This window comes from Momordica charantia, assembly GCF_013281855.1.
Source record: "Momordica charantia cultivar OHB3-1 chromosome 7 unlocalized genomic scaffold, Mcharantia_2.0 BLBB01000007.1, whole genome shotgun sequence".
NCBI lineage: Eukaryota > Viridiplantae > Streptophyta > Magnoliopsida > Cucurbitales > Cucurbitaceae > Momordica > Momordica charantia.
In genome coordinates, this window is record NW_028275165.1 from 8012944 (window position 1) to 8024294 (window position 11351).

At 36.0% G+C, this 11351-nt stretch overlaps 1 protein-coding gene across 4 annotated transcripts; it reads left to right on the forward strand.

Annotated features, from left to right (window-relative positions):
* The first annotated feature begins 1252 nt into the window (after window positions 1–1252).
* Window positions 1253–10625, forward strand: LOC111020750 (uncharacterized). Of its 4 annotated transcripts, none has more exons than XM_088126535.1 (10): window positions 1253–1452; window positions 1769–1931; window positions 3285–3394; window positions 8045–8113; window positions 8257–8372; window positions 8483–8537; window positions 8817–8937; window positions 9717–9764; window positions 9934–10028; window positions 10162–10625. In XM_088126535.1, exons 2-10 carry the CDS (start codon window positions 1844–1846, stop codon window positions 10261–10263), a joined length of 804 nt encoding a protein of 267 aa, XP_087982661.1. In that variant the 5' UTR covers window positions 1253–1452; window positions 1769–1843; the 3' UTR covers window positions 10264–10625. The 4 variants fall into 4 exon arrangements, with proteins under 4 accessions (XP_087982661.1, XP_087982663.1, XP_087982662.1 ...); XM_088126537.1 differs by lacking the exon at window positions 1253–1452 and adding an exon at window positions 1459–1646; XM_088126536.1 differs by lacking the exon at window positions 1253–1452 and adding an exon at window positions 1459–1643.
* The last annotated feature ends 726 nt before the right edge of the window (window positions 10626–11351 follow it).

The window sequence follows — 11351 nt, forward strand, 5'->3', positions numbered from 1 at the left end:
TAGTATTCTTAATCATGCATTTATAGTAATATACCTATTCCCCATGGATTTCTACCTTGTTTGTACTACAATCGACAAGAATATGTACACATTCACTTGCATTCACATAAGTTGATGACACAGCAAACATGCTAGGCAATTTGAAATGATTAAGTGTAAGTGTATGGTAAAAAGGAAAATACGAAATCAATCCAAAATGTGGGTGAATCCTCAAGTACTATACTAAAGACTTCACGCAAGTACAACAACCTAGCCACCAGGATCTACTCTCTGAAATCCAAATTACTCGATCGTGTTTGCAGCCACCACCTTTTGATTTAATAAAACTTAGCACATTTACTTCTTGCAACAGGCAAACAATGGGTACTAGCGTAGGGCTTGTTTTCCAAAATTTCCTAGGCAATTTATTGGCAGTTGTTGGAAGGTAAAAATCGACACGACACATGTACCAATCAACTACGCTTGGGAAGATTAGTTACACTTATTCAGCTTAAAGGAGAAGTCCAACCTACTCCCAGAACCTAGCAGGAGCTAGATAAATGGGAGAATCCCCAAGTTTCCCCTAACCAACTTAAGGGATACTGACCTCAAATTTGACAATCTGTAACCGTCCCAAGCTCTTGTGGAAACGACCCTAACGAACTTGTCACCCCACACTGCCTATAGAAGGGGCACCATTCCTCCACTCAGGTACACTATTCTTTCTGAGACTGACTTACTACGTTCGAACGCTTTCTAACTTGAGCTTTGAAGTGTTTGTTCCTTACGTGCAAGTCTCTCCTCCATAGCTCGTCCAGGTTCATTGGAAGCGATCTTCGAAGGTTGGCAAAATTCAACATCAACAGCGATCAAGATTGCAACTATATCCAACAAAAATTTCTCCCTTGAAAGCAAAGCTTCTTGCAATCTAGGAGGGACTTCGTTGGGCAAGAGTCCTCAGATTTCTATCGCCCAATCATTGAGTCAGATTGTCTACCAGCAGGAAATTTGTCAAACAAAGAAAGAGGAAAACTGTATTGGATACTCAACATTCATGACACTTAACTCTTTCTCCACACGATTTCATACATGCACATAGGAAGATCTTTGAATATAACACGACTCCCACCATAGTCCACGTAGCATTTTCAAGTAAATAAAAGTGGACTCTTTTAGCCTTAAAAAAGAAGAACTTAAATCTATATTTAATAATTCAATATAAAAAATAAAAAATAAAAAAAAGAAAAGAAAAAAGCCTTTTGCTCTAAAAGAAGAAAAAATAGTTTCCATTTGTGTAAAATCTTGGAGAGTTGTTTGTCGTCTTAAAATATTGTTCCCATCCCCAATCCAAAAACGCTACTGAGCTACGGAAACTTTTTTCAAACGCTGAAGAAGAAGAAGAAGATAATTCAGGATCCATCAACTTCCACTTCCATGGATTCTCACTCTCAGATCTTCCTCCAAACCCTCTAGGTTCTCCATTTTCCTCTCTCTGCTCTCTATTTCTTGTCTCGATTCCTCTTTTTTGTCCTTTTTTTCTTCTCCACCTTGTGATTATCTATCTCCCATTGTCCGCGGCGTTTTGCGCCCTTCGATTCTATCGTTTGTTGCTTCTGATTGGCGCGATTCTTCTCCGGCGATGTACTGATTGTGGATCCTCTTCGGTTGTTTCTTCTTTCGCTTCTGCATTTTCTGAGTCGGTTTCTGCGATTCTGGATTTGGATTCCTCTAATGCTGTAATTCTGATTAGTTTCTTTGGTGCTTTGCTTCTCCGTTGCTGGATTTCCAGAGTGGGAGCTTGCTGTGGTGCTGGTGATGGATATGGCGGACTGACACTGAGAGCGGCGAAGAGAACTAAAGGGATATGGAGGAGAGAGGTGGTGGATCGTTTGTTGCTGTTAGGAGGATTTCTCAAGGTCTGGAGCGAGGAAATACTTGCCATACAACTTCTGGTAAATACTATCTTAAATTTCGAACCTCTCTCTCTTTCTCTCTCTCACTGCTTTTTTACTTTACATTAAAATCTTCCCTCGCTTTTCTTTCGCTGAAAAGTTCTCTCTCTCTTGCTCTCTCTCTCTCTTTTTTTTTTTTTTTTTTTTTTTATCTTATTCTTAATTCGTGTTTTACTTTTTGGTCTAGAAGTTTAGATCTGTGACTTGAAGTTGAAATGTGCGCTAAGCTCTGATTATACTGAGGTTCTTACTGGCTTCATGCTTGCTGAGATTCAAATCTGTATTGGTGGGTCTACTCAGCGGGGGGTTTTTTTTTTTAATTTAATTTAATTTAATTTTAATCTTTTCAGCTCCCTCTAACTCTTCACCGTCAATGTTTTATCCGTGTGATCAAGTAGCAGAAGTTTGTGATTTGAGATTCACACTAGTTACGTATTATAATTAAATTTTATACTTTTATTGCATTGTACGTCGTCCATTGAATTTTGTGGAAGCCATAGATCTTTCTGGCAGAAATCATGAGACTCATTGATTAATCACGTTTTTGTCTGATTATATTATTATTTTCTCCGATGTACTGTTGATTGTTGGATGAACGTGATGGCAGGACTCATGTTTGCCTTAGTTGCTTGGCATAACTCAAAATCTTTTTTGTGGTGTGTACTTTTCTTCGTTGATGTCGTTATCTCTACTGCATATTCTAGTTTTGTACTGTGCTATAGCAGATATACTATTTATTTTAACTTTTTACTGTGCCATGGAAAAAATTTCTTGCTTGTGGGAGAAATATTCTGCAGTAACAATTATTATTTAAGGAATGAGTTAAGATCTATCCCCATTTTTACTCATACTTACCCCTGTTTTTTACACGACCGTGATCTAAAGAGAGATTCCCAAGTAATAACATTTCATGTCCAAATCACTAGTAAAGAAAAAAGAAGTGTTGAGGAAAAATCTCCTTTGCAGTGCATTAATGCTCTCAGTATGTGTTATATGTTGTTAATTGTTTTGCAAGCTTGCGTTGTGTCTTGCTTAATGAGCTCCATCTTACCATTTGTTAGTACGATAATATCTCTACTTTTTTCTTCTTCTCCATTTTCAGTCTTTTTCTTGCTGTGTGATAGTGAAATTTCCTTATCGTTATCTGGCATTTTACCTCATTGTACTTGTCAGAAATATTGGAAAGCACCAGTAGTGGTTGCTCTGTCATGAGTCATGGCTCTTCATGGATCTTCTGAAAGATTAATTCTTATCCTATATGTTTAAATAGCTGTGTACCATATTAGAGGACTTTTTAACAGATTGATTGAAAACTTCAGTTTTCATTTCTGATGTGTTTTTGTTTTATTTCAGCTGAGGTTGTGGCAGGATCAGCTGCATGGCTTGGTCGGGGTCTTTCTTGTGTTTGTGCACAGAGAAGAGAAAGTGATGCACGCCCATCATTTGACTTAACTCCTGCACAGGTAACTTTATGCGTTTGGTGGCTGTTAACTTCCATTCCCGTTGAATGGGAAGGAAGGAGCCTTTTCCTCTACTTTATGTTTTAACTATTATTTTAGTTTGAAGTTCTGGGAGGCTGGAGAGTTAGTGGTTTATTTTGCTGTTTGGCTTTTCTAAAGCGCATACCACTTGAATGGAAAATGGAACTTGCTGTCTGTGTTTTGTGGAAGGGAAAAGACAAATAACATTTTGTTTCTTTGTTTTTTTAGTGTTTTTTTTTAAATAAAAAAAGATTATATGCCCATATTTGACGGCCTTTGTTAAAAAATTTTAAATGACTGTCCTTTATGCTCTTTTCTTTGGGCTGTCACATATCCTTTGTGAGTGGTTTGTGAAGAAAAAAGAGGGTCTTACAAAATTAAGAGTAAGGTAATAGGCTATTTTTTCATTGTCTGCGTGATGGGATGGAAAGTGGTCTGATTTTAACTTCTAACTTTAGATACTGAATGAGGTTGGTTGATTTGGGACAAGTTTAGAATAGGGGGAAAAAAAGAGAGAAGGAAGCAGGTATGGGAATAATGAAAATTATAATGTCTATTCATGTTAGGTAGAGAGATATTGCTAGATAGTTCTTGGATGTGTATGAATTTGCACCATGTAGAGATATTAAAGTGTTTGGACGGTAACCATCATGGGTGGCTCATTGGTCCAAAGGGGCTAGGGTAATTAAGAGGGAATGGGTTCAAATTCCATGATGGCCACCTACCTTAGGAATCAGTAATTTCTATGTGTTTCCCGGCACCAAATGTTGGAGGGTCATGCGGTTGTCCCGTGAGATTAGTCGAGGTGCGCGTAAGCTGGCTTGGACACTCACGGATTATAAAAAAAAAAGGTGTTTGGACGGTATATGTTTGATGTAGTCTTTAACAAATAGTAGGGCTGCAACAGTTATATTTCCTTGGTTTCATATTGCTCAGTTTTACTTTGTTTGGCTTTGATTTATGGTGTTGCTCAGTTTTACATGAGCATTCAGTCAATTCTTACACATAACTTCAAGCTCGAAAACAAAATATTGGAAGAAAACAGAAGACTCGATGAACTTTAGAAGACATGCAAACTTTGTTGCTTTGCTGCTTATATACAGTCTTCAAGTGATCATGTCAACCTTCTCTTTCAATCTCTTTGTTAATCACGTACTACATTTGAGAGTTTCTTGGAAACATTCCCCTCTAGATTACTTAAGCTTTTTGCCACGGTGAGGAGTGTTTTAGGCCTAAAAGTTCCAATGGCCTTATTTATAGAAAAGACCGGTAGGTTTCCTTTCCAGACCCAAACTTGTCAATTTTGCATGTTAGAAGTTGGAACTTTCCATGGAGTTCTCAACTTCGTACAAGGTGTTTACTGCCTTCATCACTTCTTTTATCTTAATTTTGCACATACAAAAATAACTCTCGTAGGTGGAAAATTTTCTGCACTTAGACTGCTCTCTCTCTCTGTTTTTTTTTTGACCCTAAAGCCCCTTTTCTTTTCCCGATAAGAAATTAAACACTTTGGCTATACTTTTGACTGCTCATCCATATAACCCTTTTTATGACTTGATAAAATCTAATGAATGATGATGTCCACGACTTTGTTATGAAAGATGCCAAATAAACATTAATTGACCTAATCTTCAATCTCTGTTTTTTTTTCTGGTAAGAAACCAGAAACTTTATAGAAGCCACCAAACAAAAGAGATAACCGTGAGACCATAGAGACAAGATGCTCTATGCGAGAGAGGAGGAATCAAGAAAAAAGCATCCAACCTAATATTTAACCTCTTTCTTTCTCTTATCTCTTCCCTTGAAATTATTGTCATTTTTACCAACCTTTTCTTGTCCTTTTCATTATAAAGTGGCTACAAGTTGATGTATAAGGGGAATGATAAAGTAATGACATTGACAATCACTAATAGGGGTCGACCAATTTTTGGGCAAAAACAATTATGTTAGAGAAGTTTAGAAAATTGTAAATTAGACATCTAAAATGAATGAGACCCAAATCTAAATTAGAACTAATTATAGATTATTTAACTAAATTTCAAAATCAAGGTTTGTGTATCACATTAAGAATGAGTAGAGCACATCAGAATGATTTTGATGTGTGTGAATGATAACACTAGAAGAGGTTCATTAAATCAAGAAAATCATGTTTACAATGAATTTAGTCTTATAACCATAGAAAAATGCATTCTTCTCCTCCTACCTATCCTCCTTTACATTTCTTATTTTCTTCTCTCTCAAACAAATCAGGTATCAACATGCACGTGCAAGAGTGAGTGTTACATTGTGACTTTCTCATTATACTTTCTCTTTCTTTCAGAAAGTTTTCATATACTACTTTCTTAAGTAAGTTTGGTGACAACAAACAAAAGTAAGGTTATTCGAGGACTTCTATATATACACACACACATATTTCCTTCAACACACAAGTAGTCTATAGGCAGCCCTTTTCTATGTAAGAGAAATTATGATCAATCTCATATATTCTAGCCAAAACGTAGATAGACTCATCAAATTTGTATGCACTCAAATCAATAGTTTGATTCAATTCTCAAATGTTCATAGTTCAAAAGTGATAAAAAAAAGTAATGCAATACAATATGTGTATATATATATTTTTTGATAAGAAACAAAGAATACAATATTATATGATGTAAGACAGTGGACTAAACTTCTCAACCTTAAAAGCAGAGCATAAAATTAGATCAGAATTGAGTTTCACTTGCATGAAAACACATGGAAGTTATTTTATACTTTTGATGCACTTTCCAATGCATTTGTTAAACTCTTGAGCATTGTGTCATGGAATAGTTTCTTTTGGTTGGTTTCTTGGTGGTATTTTTCTTTTCTGATTTTTTATTCCAACCATTTTTCTTTCAATTTTGTGCAAATGTATCACATTTTTAGTGCACTTGTACTGAATATGTTCAATATTTTCACAAAAGAAGCATAAAGGGAGTTTTCTTATATTGAACTTCTCGTCTTCCTCCATTTTATGCTTTCAGACTGAGCTGTTAAAATTAAAAGTTTTAATATTTATACTGTGGACGTATTTTCATAAGTGGTAGGTAGAATATCCCATGCTTCCTTGCTCGTCTTGAGAGATGCATTTGAATTGTTTAGGTGAGATAGCATCAAAATGGCATTGCGACTCTGTATTTTGATTGATCTAGTATGGTCTTTGTTGGTTCACTTGTTTCCTTTATTTATTTATTTCTCCATTTACAAGTGATGAGTCCATTTCTCTTCAACAATATGCACTCTCTCATCAAGTAACTCTAAATAAATAATAAAAAATAGAAAAAATAATCTCAGAATAAACTATGTAGATATTACTAAAATCTTCTATAATCAAAGACCTAAGAAGCCAGAGAATGGACTCTGTCCTCATCTTCCATTGTATCATCATCCTTGCTTTAAAAATATTTCTCACTCTCTTTCTTCTCGTACTAAACATAATTGCTACCATCAAGTTTGTATGGTGGTGTTGGACTTGCTCTTTAATCATGTGCCTCCGATCATTTGAACATTAAGTTCACAGCATGCTTCAAAATCTCAAGCCAGATCTTAGGCTTCAATACCAGTTTCCCCAAATTGTGCGACAAAATGGATCACCCATAAGAGGATGATCAATATGCTCCGAAATCTGACGCTAAATATATCTTTTTGGGTTAAATTATTCATGTAGGTATTGATATTCCTATGAGCTACCATACTAGAACACTAGAACATTTATACTCTACAGTGTGTATTTCTGGAGTTGCACCAATACTCTGGACCTCTTTTTTATTTTGGTGCCTTCTCTAGTTGGTTAATTATTAGATTGTTGTTGCATTGCTGGATAAACCTTTTGATTAAGTAGGATGGACAATTGCCAAAAGACTAACATACTTCTTTCTTGTTGAAAAGTGAAAATGCTTTATGAATAATTGGAAGGGGTATTATTGCTGCCATGTGCCATGTAGTTGATAACCTTGATCCTTTTTAAGTCAGCTCTATTGTGCTTTTTTTGCCCTTCTGTGTGCGTGAGAGAGAGAGAGAGGGGGCAGGAAGGCATGCTATCTTGATTTCTTGGGTTTATCGTGCTATTTCTTTTCTAGACAATCTGGAAGACGAAGACTCCCACAAATGTTAGATTCCGTGTTTGTCTTATAGCAAACAGAAGGATTAATTATTTCGATCTTGTCTTTGCATATGCCACTCTGTGATGTGTTGAAAAGATTTTTGAATATTGAGAAGTGATTAGTTACATTTTTCTTATCCTCAGAGGAAATTATTTGTCAAGTAAGGGATGCTTTGCATCTCAAGGACTTTTGGTTGAATGTAATGAGAAGACTTTTGGTATTTGCTTCATTGTGAGGCATAGGGTTCAGTTTAGTTTAATACTTCACAATTTTGAGCCTCGGCTTCTTTGGTTTTGAGGAATATCCTTCTATTTTTGGTTGTCAATATATCTGTTTCATATGATCTCTCTTTTTTTCTTTAGGGCTTCTTAGGTTTTCTGCCACTTCTGCAGGATTCCTTTGCAATTCCATTTTTCTAGAATAAAATGAAAAGACTATAGTGTTTATTATCTGTTTTAAGTCAGAACCAGTATCTCAAAATCACTGCATGTATTGGCTTTTCTACTAGGAGGAGTGCTTGCAGAGGCTGCAGAGCCGCATAGATATTGCCTATGATAGTTCAGTCCCGGAGCATCAGGTTTGTTTTCTGACTAACGTTTTTGTCCTTTATGATATAAAATATGGGGAGATTCTGTCGCTCTCTCTCTGTCTGGTGGAGATAGAACCTGAGGCTATTTTTATTCAGTTTTGCTCCTTTATGAAGATTTGTATTTTTAATAGGAAGCTCTAAAGGCTCTATGGAACGTGGCCTTCCCAGAGGAAGAACTTCGTGGTTTGATATCTGAGCAGTGGAAGGAAATGGGCTGGCAAGGAAAGGATCCGTCAACAGATTTTAGGTTATTCAAATTTACATTGTTGCTTCGTACTTGATGTCTATAGCTCTTACATTTTCCTGTCAAACTTATTCCTGTGTTAACTCTTATTAATTTGAGTCTTTATCTGCTAGGGGTGGTGGTTTCATTTCATTGGAGAACTTGTTGTTCTTTGCTAGGAATTTCCCGGTATGCAACTTTTTCTTCCCTTGCTCCCAACTCATTGGAGTTCTTGACTTAGTTTCCTTTGGGAAAAAAGAACTTAGAGACAAAGTTAGTAAATGGGAACAGAACATACTGATTTTGACGAGGAAACTAGACTATTACTTCATGTGTGTATGAATGTGAGTGTGTATTCAACAGAAAAAAATGAAGAATATTACAGTTTGGACAGTTTAGCTCGGCCGAACGCATTTATGCTTCCATTTGCTGTTCTTTTTCCCTAAAGTTTCTTGATATTCATTACAGAGGTCTTTCCAGGATCTCCTCCGTAAGCAGGAAGGAGATCGATCTTTATGGGAATACCCATTTGCTGTAGCTGGGGTGAACATCACATTCATGCTTATTCAAATGCTTGATCTTGAAGCAGGTTTGCTGTCTCTATCAATCAATATATTTTTGCTGAGGAACAATAGAAATTTAATGGACAACTGTAATGGGATTGACTATTGTTTTTAGCCTTCCCCATGAGCGAGTTGAGATTTTCGTTACTCGACTGAGAATATATAATTTTGTTTTTCTTATAGCTTCACTTTTTAAAACTGCCCTGCCCTGCATAACACTGAAAACTTCCTGAACATGAGAGCATAGTGTTTTTTATGTGATTCCAGGATCTAATTGTAGACTCTCTATACTGGGTGTTTGGGTGAAGGTTTGCGATTAGATGTTGAGCCTCCTATGTTTGCCCCATGGATTTGTCAAGCTGGAGTTTGTTGGACAAACCCATGAGTTCCGACAGGACCCTAAACCTACTCCCCCAAATTCACTCCACAACGTAGATTCCTAAACCCAGATTTTCTAATTGTAACAGAAACACAGGTTTCTTAAAAGCTTCTAGTAGTCGATAAGGGCCAATAAAAATAGTAAATGGTAGAGGGAATGACTTCAAACCATAATAACCACCTACGTAGGACTTAATATCCCATGAATTACCTTGGGAACTAAATGTAGCAGAGTCAGGCGGTATAGTTAAGATGGGTGGAAGTTGGTCCAATCACACACGGATATTAAAAAAAGAAAAAAGAAATAGGCTTTGTAAACTAGGCCGTGAAAAATAGGGTTCCATTATTTGCAATTCTAGGGTCGATATGCTAGCTTGTGGGAGTGTGGCAGTTCTTATCAACTAATGGCATGAAATGATATTTGCAGTCAAGCCACGGACTCTTGTGGGAGCAACTTTTTTGAAATTTCTTTCAGGTAATGTTCAGCCAATTTATTGAGTATTTCACGAAAATAGTATATGAGAACCATGCTTGCTAAGTGATAATTTCTCCCTGCTTTCGATTTCTCACAAACTTGCGTAACTGTTGTTATGGGAAATCTCTTTCTAAATTTGCTAATCCAAGTTCTGCCTTTTTACTGACAGAAAACGATTCGGCATTTGACCTACTCTATTGCATCACGTTCAAACTAATGGATCATGAATGGCTCGCCATGCACGCATCATACATGGACTTCAATGTACGTAATCTTCAACTTCAATCTTCCTTGAAATTGTCGAATTTGAATCGATCCGATCTACCTGCTGTTCGATAAATGCAATCTTCCCCAGCTTTTGTGGGCCGAGATTTAATTTCTTCCCCTCTCTTTACAGACGGTAATGAAAGCGACACGACGCCAGCTGGAAAAAGAGCTCCTGATCGAGGACATTTCAAGACTAGAGGAACTGCCCTCATACGGCCTTCTCAATCGATAGCTCGTTCACGCTCACCAACCACACAACTCATTTTCTAATGGAAGGAAAGCAAGTTTACCGGGTATCGTCTTCGATAGCTTTTAACTAGTTAGTGTTTTTGTACATGATTATTCTGCTCTTCTAATTTTCCACTGGCTTGCTCTTTTGCTCTCCTTGGCTAGTAGTATATCCACATCCATTCCACTTCGATTCTTACAGAGAGAAGCCTTTCCCACTTCTTTCACTTTTTTTTTTCTCGGAATTTGAGGTTGAGACTTCTTTGCAATTAAGTTTGATGGATGAGCTGTTAATTTCTTACTCTGCATACAAAGATTTCCTCCGATGAACTTGCGAATGTGAAACTTCATAATGATTTTTTTTTTGTTTGTTTTGTTTTTTTTGCATCTGAAATTTGAGATTAATACATGCGAAGAATGTTCCATTCTTGGATTACTTTCCATGGTTTGATCAACTCTTAAATGGAGAAAAAGGAGGAATAAAGTTGTTACCGATCTCGTTCTTATGGCTGTTCGTTATCTCCATGCTATGCTCGACAATAATGCATGTCTATGTTGATATAATTGATAAGGAATTATACTTATAGATTTGATGGGGAAAATGAAAGAACTAAAGTAAGTAGGGCTACACTTGCAATGGAACATAAAAGTCGTTTTATTGTTTTACTATAACCGAACATGGGATAACTTTTCATACCGCGATCTTATGGATAGAATTGTGTGAGGTTATTATTTATGAGGAGTATTAATAGAGAGTAGACATATATAATATATATATATATATATATATATATATATATACATATATATATTTTGTGTTTCAAGTTCAGGTATGAGTGCACTTTTTATAATATTTTTTCGTGCAAGAAATGATGGAAAAGTCTTTACATAAATTTCTGAGAGGGTAAATCAATCATGTCTGTTGAATTCGACTGTTTTATTGAATTCTGGATTTTCTAATATCTATCATTAAAAATTTCATGCATTTAGAGAATTGAGAAAATTACTGAATCTCTATTTGTTGTTATTCTGAAAATTTGTTAGAATTTTTTTAAAAAAATTTATTTTAATAGGAAATTTCATGTGTTTATG

Excerpts from the sequence above, each read along its gene's own strand:
- LOC111020750 (XM_088126535.1), top strand. The coding sequence starts at position 1,844 with ATGGAGGAGAGAGGTGGTGGATCGTTTGTTGCTGTTAGGAGGATTTCT. Across the intron at positions 3,395-8,044 it reads TTGACTTAACTCCTGCACAG|GAGGAGTGCTTGCAGAGGCT; the intron begins GTAACTTTATGC and ends CTTTTCTACTAG. Across the intron at positions 10,029-10,161 it reads CATCATACATGGACTTCAAT|ACGGTAATGAAAGCGACACG; the intron begins GTACGTAATCTT and ends CTCTCTTTACAG.